At 43.2% G+C, this 17,051-nt stretch overlaps 1 protein-coding gene and 1 long non-coding RNA gene across 13 annotated transcripts in view; both read left to right on the plus strand.

Annotated features, from left to right (window-relative positions):
* Window positions 1-17,051, plus strand: part of PTPRF (protein tyrosine phosphatase receptor type F) — a 478,572-nt gene that overhangs the window by 240,533 nt on the left and 220,988 nt on the right. For all 12 annotated transcript variants that reach the window (XM_081195232.1, XM_081195228.1, XM_081195234.1 and 9 more), the window contains exons 4-5: window positions 9,453-9,598; window positions 10,723-10,864. In XM_081195232.1, coding sequence (XP_081051358.1) covers window positions 9,453-9,598; window positions 10,723-10,864 — 288 coding nt within the window. The remainder of the gene's footprint in view (window positions 1-9,452; window positions 9,599-10,722; window positions 10,865-17,051) is intronic.
* The window catches only part of LOC308587585, a 440,103-nt gene that overhangs the window by 201,340 nt on the left and 221,712 nt on the right, over window positions 1-17,051 (plus strand). The gene's annotated exons all lie outside the window — the stretch shown is intronic.

Raw genomic sequence — 17,051 nt, forward strand, 5'->3', positions numbered from 1 at the left:
CCTTCTCATGTTTATGCGGCCATTCTTATCTCTCACATATATGTTTATGGTGTCTGAATTGATGACTGGCTAGGAACAAGACCTTGGGATTCTGGTGGGTAGCTCAGTGAAGATGTTGACCCAGTGTGTGTCAGCTGTGAAAAAGGCAAATTCCATGCTAGGGATCATTAGGAAAGGGATTGGAAATAAAAACTGCCAATATCAAAATGCTATTATATCTGTGGTGCAACCGGACGTGGGTGGCGCTGTGGGTTAAACCACAGAGCCTAGGGCTTGCCGATCAGAAGGTTGGCGGTTCGAATCCCTGTGATGGGGTGAGCTCATTGCTTGGTCCCTGCTCCTGCCAACCTAGCCATTCGAAAGCACGAAGTACAAGTAGATAAATAGGTACTGCTCCGGCGGGAAGGTAAACAGCGTTTCCGTGCCCTGCTCTGGTTTGCCAGAAGTGGCTTAGTTATGTTGGCCACATGACCCGGAAGCTGTACGCCGGCTCCCTCGGCCAATAAAGCGAGATGAGCGCCACAACCCCAGAGTTGTCCATGGCTGGACCTAATGGTCAGGGGTCCCTTTACCTTTATGGTGCGACCACACTTGGAATACTGTGTGTGGTTCTGGTCACATCTCCTCAGAAAGGATATTTTAGAGCTGGACAAGGTTCAGAAAGGGCACCCAGAATGATCAAGGAGTTGGAGCAACTCTTCTATGAGGCGTGGGCTGGGGCTTTTTAGTTCAGAGAAAATGTGAGTATGAATAGATGTGATGGTGGTGTATACAATTTATGCATGGCATGGAAAAAGTGGATAGAAGTTTTAGAACCAGTGGACATCAAACGAAGCTGAAGGGTGGAAGATTCAGGACAGATGAAAAAAATACTTATTTGTACTGTGCATAGTTAAACTAGACAACATGTTGTGCTGGCCACTAAATTGGATGGTTTTGAAAAAGAATTAGACAAACGTATGGAGGAAAAGGTTATCAGTAGCCATAATGACTATGCTCTGCCTCCACCATCGGAGTCAGTATGCCTCCAGATACCAGTTGCTGGGAATTGCAGGTGAGTAGAGCACCATTGAACTTAGGTTCTGTTTCCTGGCATCCTATGAGCATCTTGCTGCTCACTGTGAGAACAGAATGCTAAACTAGATGGGCTTTTGGCCTTACTCTGCTTAAGTTCTTATGGCATATAGTGTCTCATGTGCAATGAGTCTGATTGGCTGAGATAAATTAAATTGGAGTGGTTTAATGTAAGTCTTCTTAGCAATTGTGTTGCTTGCAGTGTCAAGAGTTAAGATGTGTGGCAAGAGTTACAGATGTGTGGCTGGTGCTTCTACTGTGTTTTGTAGGCCATGACCCACTCACTGAAGTGGAAAACATTTCCTTACCCAGGGAAGTGTGTCCTTATTGCTTAATGTATGCAGCATGGCATGCATACTATTGACAAGTGAAATATAAATATTAAATGTTCAGATGAACCATTGGTTTGCTTCCTATAATGAATTTTAGATAACAGTGTCCAATTTTAAGCTTACCTTTAGTTCTGTAAAATGCTTATGGGAAAAAAGCTGCCTATGGGAAAGACAATTTCAGGGTCTTTTATATCCTTGGAGTCTGCTTTGTGATTTCCCACTGTTGTATTTAAATCATTCCTCTCTGCTATTCCACCCTCTGGTTGCCCAAATTGTATACAAAAGCATAAACCAAACAAAACTATTTTTGGCAGTTGATCTTGGAGACCTCAAACTAAGGAATCTCTTACGTCACCGCTCAAGGATATATTTTGCATGCCAGAAATCATTGGTGTATATAATAGCTACAATACATATAATTTAAGAACTGAATCCTTATTTTAAAATAATGCCTAGGGAGTTTTCTGTGTTGTAGGAAGCCTGGAGCTTAGGAAGGTAGCCCTCTGGTACATTCAATTAGCTTGATTGGCAGAGTTGCTGTGGATGAAAAAAGGGCAAGATTTAGCAACAGCATTATTTGGGATGAGTCAGATTGCAGAAGGTTGTTGGCCTCAGGCAGTAACCGTACCTTGTAACATTATATATTCTGTGTAATCAGCATTATTCCACACCCCATGACAAAGCAGAGACTCTTAACTGTTGTCATGAGCACCTTAGTTTAGCATTTTACCTATCTAAGGCACCATCTGCCGCTGGGAACAGGTAGACTTGACTTCTTCACTTTTGTATTCCCTATATTTATTTAGTGTAAAATGAGTTTCTTTGAACAGAAAGAAGCTAGAAATTTTATGATAAAGATTTTCCTGAACATGTTTGAACATTTAGAGCATATGGAATTCATAAATTCACTAAATGTAAGTTACATTGCATATAAACTTCTAGAAACAGAGAATTATAGAGTTGGAAGGAACCATAACAGTCATCTAGTTCAACCCCCTGCATTGCAGAAATCACTTTCCCAACATGAAGTTGAACACAAAACCCTGAGATTAAGAGTCTCATGCTCTACCAACTGAGCTACATGTACCCTAGGAATTAAAGGAAGCTTAAGGTATTCAGGTCCTGAGGCATGTGAGGCTTTATAGGTCAACACAAGCACTTCGATTTGGGCCTGGAAACTAATTGGCAGCCAGTGTAGTCAGGTCAGGATACTCAAACTGCCTTGTTCTGGTGAGCAATCTGGCCATTGAATTTTGCAACAGCTGAAGTTTCTGAACTGTCTTCAGAAGTGGCCCTATGTATAATGCATTGCAGTAATCCAGCCTAGAGGTTACCAGAGCATAGGTCACATATGTTAGGCTATCCCTGCTCAGATAGGGGCATGTCTGTACACTAATGCGCAAAGCATGGGAAATAAACAAGATGAGCTTGAGCTCTTGGTACAGCAAACTAAATATGACATAATAGGCATCACTGAAACCTGGTGGGATAAGTCCCACGATTGGAATGTAATAATGGGGGGATACAATCTATTTCAGAGAAACAGACCAGACAAGAAAGGAGGAGGAGTGGCGTTATATGTCAGGGATGTGTATACCTGTGAAGAGATCCAAGATTTAGAACATCAAAGCCAAAGTGAGAGCATTTGGGTCAAAATTAAGGGAGAGAAGAATAACAGGGACCTCATTGTGGGAGTTTACTATAGATCCCCAAGCCAAACGGAGGACATAGATGATGCCTTCGTGGAACAGATGGCCAAGCATGCAAAAGGAAGGGAGATAGTAGTAATGGGGGACTTCAGTTACCCAGATATTTGTTGGATGTCAAACTCAGCCAAGAGCATAAGGTCAAACAGATTCCTCACTGGCCTTGCAGACAACTTCATTGTCCAGAAAGTGGGAGAAGCAACAAGAGGAACAGCCATTTTAGATCTGGTCCTAACCAATGTTGATGATCTGGTTAGTGGGGTAGAAGTGGAAGGATCATTAGGCGCGAGTGATCATGCTCTTCTGAAGTTTACTATACAGCGGAAAGGAGCAGTCAAGCATACTAGGACTCAATTTCTTGACTTTAAGAAAGCCGACTTCATAAAACTTAGGGAAGTGCTGGGTGAGATCCCATGGACAGTAATACTAAAAGGAAAGGGAGTTCATGATGGCTGGGAGTTTGTTAAGAGGGAGATACTAAAAGCACAACGTCAGGCAATACTAATGAGACGGAAACATGGAAGGTGCCTAAAGAAGCCAGGGTGGCTATCTAAAGAACTTTTAACTGAGTTAAGATTAAAAAAGGATGTGTACAAAAAATGGAAAAGGGGGGAAACCACCAAAAAGGAATTCAAACAAATAGCCAGCACGTGTAGATACAAAGTCAGAAAAGCTAAAGCACAGAATGAACTCAGGCTTGCTAGAGAGGTTAAAAGCAACAAAAAAGGCATCTATGGGTATGTTCGTAGCAAAAGGAAGAGCAAAGAAACAGTGGGGTCACTCAGAGGAGAAGATGGTGAAATGCAAACAGGGGACACAGAAAGGGCTGAACTCCTCAATGCCTTCTTTGCCTCAGTCTTCTCTGATAAGGAAAACAATGCCCGACCTGAAGAATTTGGAGCAAATGATTCAGCAAAGGAAACACAGCCCAGAATAACTAAGGAGATAGTACAAGAATACTTGGCCAGTTTAGATGTATTCAAGTCTCCAGGGCCAGATGAACTGCATCCAAGAGTATTAAAAGAACTGGCAGATGTGATCTCAGAACCACTGGCAGTCATCTTTGAGAATTCCTGGAGAACAGGCGAAGTCCCGGCAGACTGGAGGAGGGCAAATGTTGTCCCTATTTTCAAAAAGGGGAAAAGAGAGGACCCAAATAATTACCGCCCAGTCAGTCTGACATCAATACCAGGGAAGATTCTGGAGCAGATCATTAAGCAAACAGTCTGTGCGCACCTAGAAAGGAATGCTGTGATCACCAATAGTCAGCATGGATTTCTGAAAAATAAGTCATGTCAGACTAACCTGATCTCGTTTTTTGACAGAATTACAAGCCTGGTAGATGAAGGGAACGCAGTGGATGTAGCCTACCTTGATTTCAGCAAGGCATTTGACAAGGTGCCCCATGATATTCTTGTAAAGAAACTGGTAAAATGTGGTCTTGACTATGCTACCACTCAGTGGATTTGTAACTGGATGACTGACCGAACCCAAAGAGTGCTCATCAATGGTTCCTCTTCATCCTGGAGAAGAGTGACTAGTGGGGTGCCACAGGGTTCTGTCTTGGGCCCGGTCTTATTCAACATCTTTATCAACGACTTGGATGATGGACTCAAGGGCATCCTGATCAAATTTGCAGATGACACCAAACTGGGAGGGGTGGCTAACACCCCAGAGGACAGGATCACACTTCAAAACGACCTTGACAGATTAGAGAACTGGGCAAAAACAAACAAGATGAATTTTAACAGGGAGAAATGTAAAGTATTGCACTTGGGCAAAAAAAATGAGAGGCACAAATACAAGATGGGGAACACCTGGCTTGAGAGCAGTACATGTGAAAAGGATCTAGGAGTCTTGGTTGACCACAAACTTGACATGAGCCAACAGTGTGACGCGGCAGCTAAAAAAGCCAATGCAATTCTGGGCTGCATCAATAGGAGTATAGCATCTAGATCAAGGGAAGTAATAGTGCCACTGTATTCTGCTCTGGTCAGACCTCACCTGGAGTACTGTGTCCAGTTCTGGGCATCACAATTCAAGAAGGACACTGACAAACTGGAACGTGTCCAGAGGAGGGCAACCAAAATGGTCAAAGGCCTGGAAACGATGCCTTATGAGGAACGGCTAAGGGAGCTGGGCATGTTTAGCCTGGAGAAGAGGAGGTTAAGGGGTGATATGATAGCCATGTTCAAATATATAAAAGGATGTCACATAGAGGAGGGAGAAAGGTTGTTTTCTGCTGCTCCAGAGAAGCGGACACGGAGCAATGGATCCAAACTACAAGAAAGAAGATTCCACCTAAACATTAGGAAGAACTTCCTGACAGTAAGAGCTGTTCGACAGTGGAATTTGCTGCCAAGGAGTGTGGTGGAGTCTCATACTTTGGAGGTCTTTAAGCAGAGGTTTGACAACCATATGTCAGGAATGCTCTGATGGTGTTTCCTGCTTGGCAGGGGGTTGGACTCGATGGCCCTTGTGGTCTCTTCCAACTCTATGATTCTATGATTCTATAGCTGAACCACCAGCCAAAGATGAGAAGGTACAGTGTCTCTGTCTTACCTGGATTGAGCTTCAGTTTATTGGCTCTCATCCAGTCCATTACTGAGGCAAGACATCAGTCTAGCACATCCACTGCCAAGCCTGTAGATGTAAAGTAGAAACAGAGTTGTATGTCATGAGCATACTACTCACAACACACTCCAAAACTCCAGAGGACTCCACTCAGCAGCTTCATATACAGTGGTACCTCTGGTTACGAACTTAATTTGTTCTGGAGGTCTGTTCTTAACCTGAGGTGCCACTATAGCTAATGGGGCTTTCCACTGCTGCTGCGCTGCCACCGCACGATTTCTGTTTTCATCCTGAGGTAAAGTTCTTAACCCGAGGTACTACTTCCGGGTTAGCAGAGTCTGTAACCCGAAGTGTTTGTAACCCGAGGTGTTTGTAACCCGAGGTACCACTGTAGATATTAAACCTAGGGGATAGAACTGAGCCCTGCGGGATTCCACATTGAAGGCCCCTTGGTGCTGAAAAACAGTCCCCAAGTATCACCTGCTGAAGACCATGATCCAAGTAGAAAGGGAACCACTACAAAGCTGTGCTGCCCACCGCCACATCAGATAGCCTCTCCAGGAGGATACAGTGGTTGATGGTATTGAAAGCTGCAAAAAAGTCACGGAAGGAAGATTAACAGGGACATATTGCCTCTGTCTCTCCCCCAACAGAGGCCATCATATAAGGCAACCAGGGCAGTTTCTGTACAAAAGCCAGATTGAATTTCCAATTGAAATGGATCTGGAAATGAGATTTGTCGGGCATGACTTGTTTTTGGAAAAACCCATGCTGGGTTTTAGTAATCGCAGCTTCCTTTTCTAAGTGCTCACAGACTGACTCCAGTTTGCAAGGACCTCACCTATTCTCTAAGAGGCTCTGAGATCACATCCACTAGCTCCTTTAGTACGCTTGGGTGTAGCTCATCAGGCCCTGGAGATTTGAATTTGTTTAAATAGGCTAGGTGTTCCATTATCACCTCTTCTCCTGTCTTGGGCTAGAGCTCCCTCCTTGCATTATTTATTCTGTTATCACCATATTGGCCCTGCTTTCCTTTTGGGTGAAGACAGAGGCAAAGTAAGTGTTAAGCCAGGCATCCCCAAACTCGGCCCTCCAGATGTTTTGGGACTACAGTTCCCACCATCCCTGACCACTGGTCCTGTTAGCTAGGGATGATGGGAGTTGTAGTCCCAAAACATCTGGAGGGCCAAGTTTAGAGATGCCTGTGTTAAGCAGTTCCGCCTTCTCTCTCTCTCTGCCAGTAGCATTTCTCCATCTTCCTCAGCTCATTCTAACCTTCTCCCTGCAACTGTCTGCTACTTGTTTGTACTCTTCTTTCATGATTTTCCATTTCTTATACATGCCCTTCTTAAATATCAGCTCATCTGTAAGCTCCTTATGCAAGTGCACAGGTTTATTTAGGTGCCTTTCACTTTTCTTTCTTGGTGGAATTGTCTGCATTTGTGCTTTCGATATTTCACTTTATTTATGAAGAGATTTATAAACCACTTTTCAGGACACATTGTTCACAATGAGCTAACATGTCCAACAATACACTCATCCCTTTTAGGAGAAAAGGCATGGTGTCTGATCCAAATTTATGCTAGTTCCTCAGCATCACAAAATAAATAACATAAAATAGCAAGTCATATGCAGAAGTCCAATACCTAACAAAACAGCTGAACAGATTGCATTGCAAAATGGTCAGTTACACTGCAATCAAAATTAGCATGGACCTTGTTAGCCTTTTGCTGAGGGAGATTATAGAGGGGAAGAAATACAGATATTTGTAAATAAAACTGAGCAGAAATTGATGTGGATTTTGGTAAGTAAATATGTGAAATCGATGTAAGTTAAGCAATCATGGCTAATGATTGATTTTAATCTCAGGCTGTTGCTTGTGACACTGAAGCTCTATGTTGTGAGCTATCAATTTTCTGCCTCTCAGAAATAGTTTCTCTGTGCTTACCCTGTACCTCCTCCTGTTAGGCCCCCAAAAATACTTCTTCATCATTCCAAATATATTTAATCATTTTCATAGAAGTAATTGTGTTCATCAATACCTTCACAAATTGAGAGTGTTGTTCACTGGTGTAAATTTAAATGACCTAATTACACTACTCTGGAATGTTCTCCTCTTTCCTCTATGGCAGTGTTTCCCAACCACTGTTCCGCGGCACACTAGTGTGCCGCGAGATGTTGCCTGGTGTGCCGCGAGATGTTGCCTGGAGGGAGGCGGGCGAGTCGGGCGGCGAGAGGCGGGGCGGCGGCGGCGAGGAGAGGCCGCCCAGCGCGGGGCTCTCGCCGTCTGCCTGCCTGGCTGCCTGCGAGCTCGGCGGGCAGCGCCTCCGTCCGCAGCGCCCGCCTCGCGGCTCTCATTCCCTGCCCCTGCCAAAGCTCACCCAGCCAAGCCGCGCTCTCCTTCCTGCCTCGCTTTGCTGCCTCCTCCCCCCCCCACCCCCAAAGCTTGGAGGTTCCCCGGCAAGGGGGAGGGGAAAAAATTGAAACTTACACTTTCGTGCGTCCCTCCCAGCGTGACACTGCGCGCTGACGTCACGGGGCTGTAATGGTGGTGTGCCTCGAGATTTTTTTCATCAAACAAGTGTGCCTTTGCCCAAAAAAGGTTGGGAAACACTGCTCTATGGTACATAGAATGAAAGAGAATAAATGAGGTATTTATAGCTTTCTTCGAAGAACTTATAGCGTGATGGTCTCAGTTCTTCTGATTGTCTAGTAGCTCTTTATGTAATTTTCATTATAATATCCTTTGGGCAAATAGTGACCAGGATTGCTTTTATTGTTGCATTAAAGAAAACATTGTTGTTTTTCTGATCTTTTAGAAAATATTAATTATTGCTAAGCTCAGAATGGGGGTTAGATCTCATAGCTTTCAGTGGCTTCTGAATACATTTCTTGAAACTTTTGTTTAGCATTGATGGAAACACCAGTTGAACAGACATTTCATTTCTTCTCCAGTTCCAGAGGAGACTGCAGGGTCTGCAACTCAGATAATGCCCACCTTTCACCTTAACACTTGACTGAAAAAGGCAATCCCACTCTGCGATTTTAACAGCATGTAATTATTGGGAATTGGCATTGCCAGGAGTTTGTTTGTTTTTTAACATCTCAGTGTGCATTAAAAAACAAAAACGAAACGAAATGAAAAACCAGTAACAGCAGGTGTGCATTGAGCTCTGTCATAGCGGAGCAAGCAAAGCAGAGTAAGCCTTCCAGAAATCCCTTTGTGCTCCATTGTGAGGGAGATTGTAAGGCCACCCAAGCTGTTTCAACCATTGTTTTATATTATAAAACAATGTTTTTGTTCTATCCAATAGCTGATTAACTCCATCTGCAGGTGGATTATATACTCCCAGAACTCAGGATGCTTTCAATGATAACTAAATTTGGACATGGTGGTTCTGATACTCTCAAATTTTTCCAGCCCGATCATAATGAAATCCTGTACTTAATTTTTTTTTGTTGTTGTTGTTGTTGTTGTTTAAACAGCATTTGCCAGTGCCTGCCCACATGGGCTATTTTAAACTGGAAATTCGCTTATTACAGGAGTGTGAAAAATTAGCAGCTAATTCCTAAACAATCTTCATAATGTTTTTAAATTTGGTTGTATTATTTTGTTCACCGATGTATCCATTGTTTCTAGGTGTGGTGTCGTTTCATTAGTCATGAGCTGGGCGCACAAGATAGATATAGTCAGATTGCTGTAATATTCATTATCTTTAATTCAGACCCCAGGCACATTTCACCATTCAGCATATTTGTCTTGCAGGTAAGCCAAACTTCATGAAAACTCCTGAGGATCAGATTGGGATATCTGGAGGTGTGGCCTCCTTTGTATGCCAAGCAATAGGAGAGCCAAAGCCACGTATCACATGGATGAAGAAAGGAAAGAAAGTTAGCTCCCAACGATTTGAGGTACGCACAGAATATATTTTTTTCCTAGTAATTTTGTGGGCGTTTCCATATGTTGGGTGGCATTAAAATATAACAAATGTGTGAACTGGAAATAAATATTTCCTCTTTGATATACATTACCTGGAATATGGCATTTCTGATTCTCCAAATTTCCAGACTTGGACTACTGAGGGAATTATTCATTCCACGTGGATAAGTATTGGTTAACTCTCCTCTGAGAGGTAAAATAATAAGATTCTCCTAGTATAGCTTCCTTCTGTAATCACTATATTTTCTGGGTGATATTATTGCATCTCATTTTGCTTTGTTTGTAAATTGAAATTAGATGAGTATGAAGTTAATTAAGTTCAGTGTCTATTCATTTGCAGTCCTTGCCATTGAGGGACAATTTATGGGTTATATGATAAACACATTTCTCTATGAGAGGGTTAAAGAAATTTCTTTTATTTCATGAATGGTTAATGACCCAGTTCATGCGTCATAGCCAAACCATGGTTTGCCTATTTGTACTATGCCTCATGCTCTCCCAGTCCCTCTTTCTCTCTCTTCCAGTTCACTTAGTCACTTCCTAGTTTGAGCAAAAAGTAATTTGCTGTGATATTCAAATTCAGCAAACTGTGGTTTGCCTACAAACAAGAATCATAAACCATTATTTACTTTGTACTTCCAGTTTGAATACTTTAAGGAATGGAATGATGAGAGGAGCACATGAGCAGAGGAAAAAGGGGGAATGGGCAGCTCAGAAACTTGAGTCATGGTGTTAATGGCCAAACTGTGTATCATGGCAAAGAGACACAGAGTTTCTTTTAGTTTCAGAATGTTAATCATGCTTAATGCTAAATAGGGTTCACTATTAATAAAGGTGGACAACTAAGGTATGTGGTATGGTTTCCAAACCGTAATTTACAACAACATCTTGTTGGTTTAAATCTTGGTTAAGGAAGGACTGTACAGATAGAATCATTCACCATGGTAAACAAGGTTGCAGGAATTTGCCCCAGAGAGTGGAGGAGCTGGTCCCTGTCCCTTTCCTGATTCCTCAGTCATGTTTTAAAAGGAAATGGTATGTTGTGTGTCCACCAGTAATAAAATGGGTAATACAATTTCCCCTCTTTTGAAAAAAGGTTATTGAATTTGATGATGGGTCTGGATCAGTTCTACGTATTCAACCACTGCGTGTCCTTCGGGATGAAGCAATATATGAGTGCATGGCTACCAACAGTGTTGGGGAGATAAATACCAGTGCCAAACTGACAGTGTTAGAAGGTAAGTAGAAGCTCTGTTACAACTGAGCTGTATATACCACAGCCTGTTACATATAAGCTGAACTGTTTGTTCACATTGGAAAGCCTATGCTGTTGGTTATGCTTGCTTTTTCTGCATCTATCATCTATCTATCTATCTATCATCTATCTAGATATCTATTATTAAAAGTGTAAACAGATAGATCACTGTGTACAATTCCCATATAATTTATTGTTTTATTATTATTATTATTTCTAAATATGTTTATTGTGATGAACATTCACTGAGGCTCTCGAGGGATAAAGCAAGGAGGTATTAACTGAAACACCCAGCAACACCTCTGGACACAGACCTGCTTCACACAAAGAACTTGCACAGTTACCCTACCTTCAAAGTTGCCAGCAAACATTTACAGCAGAAAACAGTATACAGGCATTATCCTTCACCTCCAGAGTTGGAGATGAATAGAAGGGAAAACTAACTTCAATAACATGCCTACATTCCCCAAACCCAATTTCTCTCTTTCACCCAGATCTTTTAAACTGTGAGGGAGAGGTTCTCCTTTTAATCTTAAAGAATCAGGGAGCAGGATTAGGTTTTGGCCAACAGGGTTATAATTTTCTCTCTACCACCTTTTATTGTAACAGAATACAGCGGGATTGGCTAATAATCAGCCTAGAATTTGTTCACCACTCCTAGACTACAGGGTAACAAGCAGAAAGCTGTCTTCTTCTGAGTTAAATTGCAATCGACAAGTCCCTTTTTGAATTGAAGCCATTGGTTGGCGGGGGGTGGGGGGGTAGAATTGTACTTGGAGAAGGTATTCCCAGAGAGACCGGATCTGTCACCTATAGGATCCTTTGAACCTGCGCAATCCAAATTTTAATATCAAGTGGGTTGGAAGAATACTTTGAAATGGAACCCATAGATCACAAACTGCCTTGTTGTGCAATGGGCGGGGAACAAGGCTAAAATTTGATGCCCCCCCAGGACCTTGTTCTGCCTTCCCAAAGCTGGGTAAGTGAGGCACTGGGCTTTGGGAAGGAGATGTGAAGCTCTGTCAGGGTCATGGACCCCTCCCTCCATGTGTTCTGGAATGCCGATCTGGCTGTGAATTCAAATTTCAGGCCAGGGTTCTGGATCCAACAAGTTATCTACTGTATGTGTTGAAGAAAACTTCCATGTCCAGAATTCCTTATTCATATTGGATAAGGAAGAATTGTTTGGGGAGTGGAAAGGAAAGAAAGAAAATGAGGGGAAATTCTCTTTTCTCTGTCCTACTTCCCTACTTCCATTTTAAAATGTTTTTTTAAAAACACCAACAACAACACACAACTACCCCCCCAAATTTATTAGTGTGTATCTTTCTAATAACTTCATAGATGGGCCATGGATGTGCTGCATTCTCTAAATGCAATTTAAATTTGCCCTAATTGACTAAAATGGAAAATCTGTTTTCAAACGAAAGGATTAAGCAGATTTATTGGTGTATATAAATTATTTACTGATGATATCTTCCAGTGAGGAAGGCTTAGGTTGCTAGATGAATTAAGCAAATCGTTTCACTGCTGCTTTCCCCCCACCTTTCCCCAGTTTGTTGCTGTGCTGAAGCATATGTTTTGGTGATAGCACTGTAGTACTTCATTTATTTACCACAGTACAATAGGAGTCTCCTTATGACTGGGTGCTTAAGGATAGATCATGTGGAATCAAATAATTTACAAAAATCCTTTGTTACTTGAGTATCAGATCTCCTTTTAGATGCTACTAAATATATTTTGAAGAACTGGAACGGCTTAACTTTAGCTTGAAAAGATACTGAAAAATTGGAACATAGACAGATAACAGTTGGCAGCAATCTACTCTCCAATGGCTTTTCCTTCACTTAATCTGCTTCTGCAACTTGCTAGTCTTCAAAGGCACAGTGAATTTCTGTTTACCACCACCAATGCTACTGAAAGACCAGTAGGAGACTTGCAGACCAGTTTAAAAGGCTTAGCAGGCCACTGGTTCCCTACCCTTGGTATAAAGCAATAGGTTTCACAGCAAGGATTTTATTTCCAGGCAAATCTTTTTCCAGTCTGTCCTTTACTGGGATTACGTGGCAGAATGTTATGTGGCCTTCACTTTCTTCAGGAGTAAACCTTTGTACAAGTGATTGCCAAGTTACCGTATTTTTCGCTCTATAACACGCACCCGACCATAACACGCACGTAGTTTTTAGAGGAGGAAAATCCGTAGGCATGCCACCCGTAGGCATTCCCTCCATAACACGCACAGACATTTTCCCTTACTTTTTAGGAGGAAAAAAGTGAGTGTTGTGGTGCAAAAAATACGGTATATGGGACATATTATTAAAGTCTTCTCTGTTAAGGTTGGATGAGCATTGTTTTTTTCCTGTTCTTCCCAAGGGAATATGTCCAGGAGGGATGCATACTTTGTATGAAGAAAATTAGAATAGATATGGGGCTTGTTACTAGGGGTCCCTATAGAACCCTTATAAGCTTAAGCAGTTTGCATGTGGGCTTGGACAAGTAGGGTGATGTTTAAGAAACTGAATGGTCTTTTAAGACTATATTACGAGCTGCAGCGTAATTGATTTGGGAATGCCTCTTGGAAGATTATCGTAAGAAAACTGGCAATTCTATTGGGCTTATGACAGTTTTTCCGTTTTAAAAAATGCATCTTGGTTGTAGAAACTCTAGGCAAGGATTAAAAAAACCCCACTTCATTGTTGGTCCATCACTTACCATGCCAGGGTTACCACTTTTGATAGTGGGATTTGAAATAATATTTGGATAGTAGAAATGATCCTAGTATTTTTATTTTCCTTCAAGAAATCTCTAGCTTTTGGCAAAAGTCTTTTCAGGCACATTACCATAAATTTATGTGGCAAAAAAAATCCCCAAACCCCTCATGAATAATTAAAGTCATATATTCACAACCAGTCGATCAATGCTTAGTTGGCTTCTGTGGTGTAATTTCAGCTGGCCTTGATCTAGGTTTTTTTGTCATGAATTGTGGTGGTCTTTCTGATTGCTAGCATATTCCATTTGGTACATTATTAAGAAGCAAACTGGAGCCAAGAATCTAACGTAAGCAAGCATTTTGTAGCAGTTGCTTCTTTCCGCTGTCCTTCATTCTCCACTTCCATCTCTCTAACTCCAGATCCTGTTGGGGAACAGAGTTGCATACACTTAGTGTAATTGAAAATTATTTCTTCTGTTGATAGTGGAAGAGGTAGGCATGCAAACAACCTCTCCCTCTCTTTTTCTCTTGGGCAGCTGATAAGCTGAATAATGTATGAGTCATATTGAGCATTTCTGTCTTTTTCAATTATGACCTGCAGCAGCGCAGAATTTCTCTTGCATGCCTAGCAAAAGAAGGGTTTGAGCAAAGTGAACAGGAAGGGACCAGAATCAATAAACTGACACACACACACTCACAAGGAAAGCTTCAGGGAGAGTTAGTGGGCACTGGGTGTCACAAATTAATAAATATGTGATTGAGCTGTAGGACTGGAGGATTACACCTTGCATTACAGAGCCTTTTAAATAGGAGGATTGTGCAGAATGTAAGTAGGGAATAATGTTGCAGCATTTCCAACACTGCACCAAACCGAGTGACTCGTTATATCCTACTTTTTAGCAAAACACAGCAGCTCTGTTGGGTATGACAGAGGCCAGATTGGTGCCCCCTGCCCTTCTGCATAATCCTCATTCTCTCTGTTTTTGTTTTATCCTGGGATGGGAACCAATAGTAACCCTGGCAAGAAAATGACTCCCTAGGCTTTGGAATTTGTACATTTCTTTTATGATCTAGATTTCTTGTAAGCGTATTAGTATTGATGAATAAAAGCTTCAGCAATTTGAATTTGATGTGGGTAGCCTTTACAGTAGTCTCAAGTACATTGTGTCACGTCAAACGCAACATAGTTCTTGTTTCAAACTATTTTAATGAGAGTTAAAATATTTCATTTTTTTAATCTGTGCATTTGCATATTTGCATAGCCGCCTTAAGCCTTGGCTCCATAATTCTGTATCAGCAGAGCAATAGCTCCTCCATTAATTTGCTCAAATGGGTTTATGAATGCCAGTCCCTTTGTTAAAGTGTGAGTCATAATGATCTTGAAACCTGACTTGGAATGGCTTGGATTCTAGCTAGCACTGCCATTATATTTTGCCTAGTTGGACAATGAGTGTTTTGTATTGCTTTTAGATGTTTTTAGGTTGTTGGACACCGTTTCACAAGGGGGTGATACAGTGGTGCCTCGCAAGACGAAAAGAATCCGTTCCGCGAGTCTCTTCGTCTTGCGGTTTTTTCGTCTTGCAAAGCAAGCCCATTAGCGGGTTAGCGCTATTAGCGGCTTAGCGGGCTTAGCGGATCAGCTGATAAGCGGTTTAGCGGCTTAGCGGATCAGCTGATAAGCAGCTTAGCGGCTTAGCGGATCAGCTGTTAAGCGGCTTAGCGGCTTAGGATCAGCTGATAAGCGGCTTAGCCGCTTGGGGAAAAGGGGGGAGGGGAAAAAACCCGCAGGAACTCGCAAGACATTTTCGTCTTGCGAAGCAAGCCCATAGGAAATTCGTTTTGCGAAGCACCTCCAAAACGGAAAACCCTTTCGTCTAGCGGGTTTTCTGTCTTGCGAGGCATTCGTCTTGCGGGGCACCACTGTATATGGATATTTTTACAAACAAAAATGTAAATAAATAAACTGCAGGCTGAAAGTATAGCAGAATAAACCAGGTTTAGGCTTCGAATCTATCAAGGGTATAGTTTAGGGATAAGAAAAGAGAGAGCACCTCTGTGTTTCCAAAGCTCACTGATTACTGAACCATATCATGAGTTTAATTTCTATCACCATCTGCTGGCTTCATCCCAGTTCCTGGAGTTACCCAGTTTGAAATGCAGTAAATGATAAACATTTGACAGTTACAAATTATTTCTGTAGAGAGTTAGACCTCCAAAGGCCTGAGACAATATGTCCTTGTAAATGCTCATCTAATACTAGGTTCACTATTTCAACGGTAAACAAAAGTTAGCTGTGTTTAATCCTTATTTATGCTTAGTTTGTTACAAAAGAATCAGCAAGAACAAGGCAGTTTGGCTCATGTTTCTCTCATTTTCTTTTATATGTTACTGCCAAGAAAGGAGCCTTTGTTATAAAATCAGAGTAATTAAGGGAAGAGAGGTTATATTTTAATACGATCTCTAAGTAAAAACTAGCAAATTAGCATTATGTGTCACTTTAAAATGGAGAGAAATGCCACATTCTATACCAGAGAGAGTGTTGATTTACCGTATTTTTCATCCCATAGGACGCTCCGTCCCATAGGACGCACCTAGTTTTTTTTGGGGGGGGGGAAATAAAGGGGGAAAAATTTCCCTTTATTTCCCCCCCAAAAGGAGGACGGGGAAACCGAACCAGGTCGAGGAACAGTGGGATGGCGGCGCTGTGCCTCCCTGCTGTCCCCCGAGCTTGTGGGGCTGGCCCATGTCTGCCCGGCGCGAGGGGCGCTCTGCTTCAGGGCGCCCTGCCCGCCGGGTAGCAGGCTGCGATCCGCAGAGTGGGGAGACCTGCGGGGAACTACTGCAGGGCTGCCCACGCTGCGGATGTCTCTCCAGCGCGTGGGGCGCTCTGCTTCAGGGCGCCCCGCCCGCCGGGCAGCAGGCTGCGATCCGCAGAGTGGGGAGACCTGCGGGGAACTCCTGCAGGGCTGCCCACGCTGCGGATGTTCGCCCGGCGCGCGGGGCGCTCTGCTTCAGGGCAGCTCGCCCGCCGGGCAGCAGGCTGCGATCCGCAGAGTGGGGAGACCTGCGGGGAACTCCTGCAGGGCTGCCCACGCTGCGGATGTTCGCCCGGCGCGCGGGGCGCTCTGCTTCAGGGCAGCTCGCCCGCCGGGCAGCAGGCTGCTATTCGCAGCGTGGGGAGCCCTGCGGGGAACTCCTGCAGGGCTCCCCACACTGCAGATGTGTTCCTGAAGCGCCGGGCGCTCTGCTTTCAGGGCGCCCGGTGCTCCGGGAAGCAGGCTGCTATCCTCAGCCTAGACATCCCTGCGGGACCTCCCGCAGGGCTGCCTAGGCTGCGGATGTGTTCCCGAAGCACCGGGCACTCTGCTTTCAGCGCGCCCGGTGCTCTGGGAAGCAGGCTGCTATCCGCAGCCTAGACAGCCCTGCGGGAACTCCCGCAGGGCTGCGTAGGCTGCTGATG

The sequence above is a fragment of the Podarcis bocagei genome, assembly GCF_964188305.1.
Source record: "Podarcis bocagei genome assembly, chromosome: 5".
NCBI classification, from domain to species: Eukaryota; Metazoa; Chordata; class Lepidosauria; order Squamata; family Lacertidae; genus Podarcis; species Podarcis bocagei.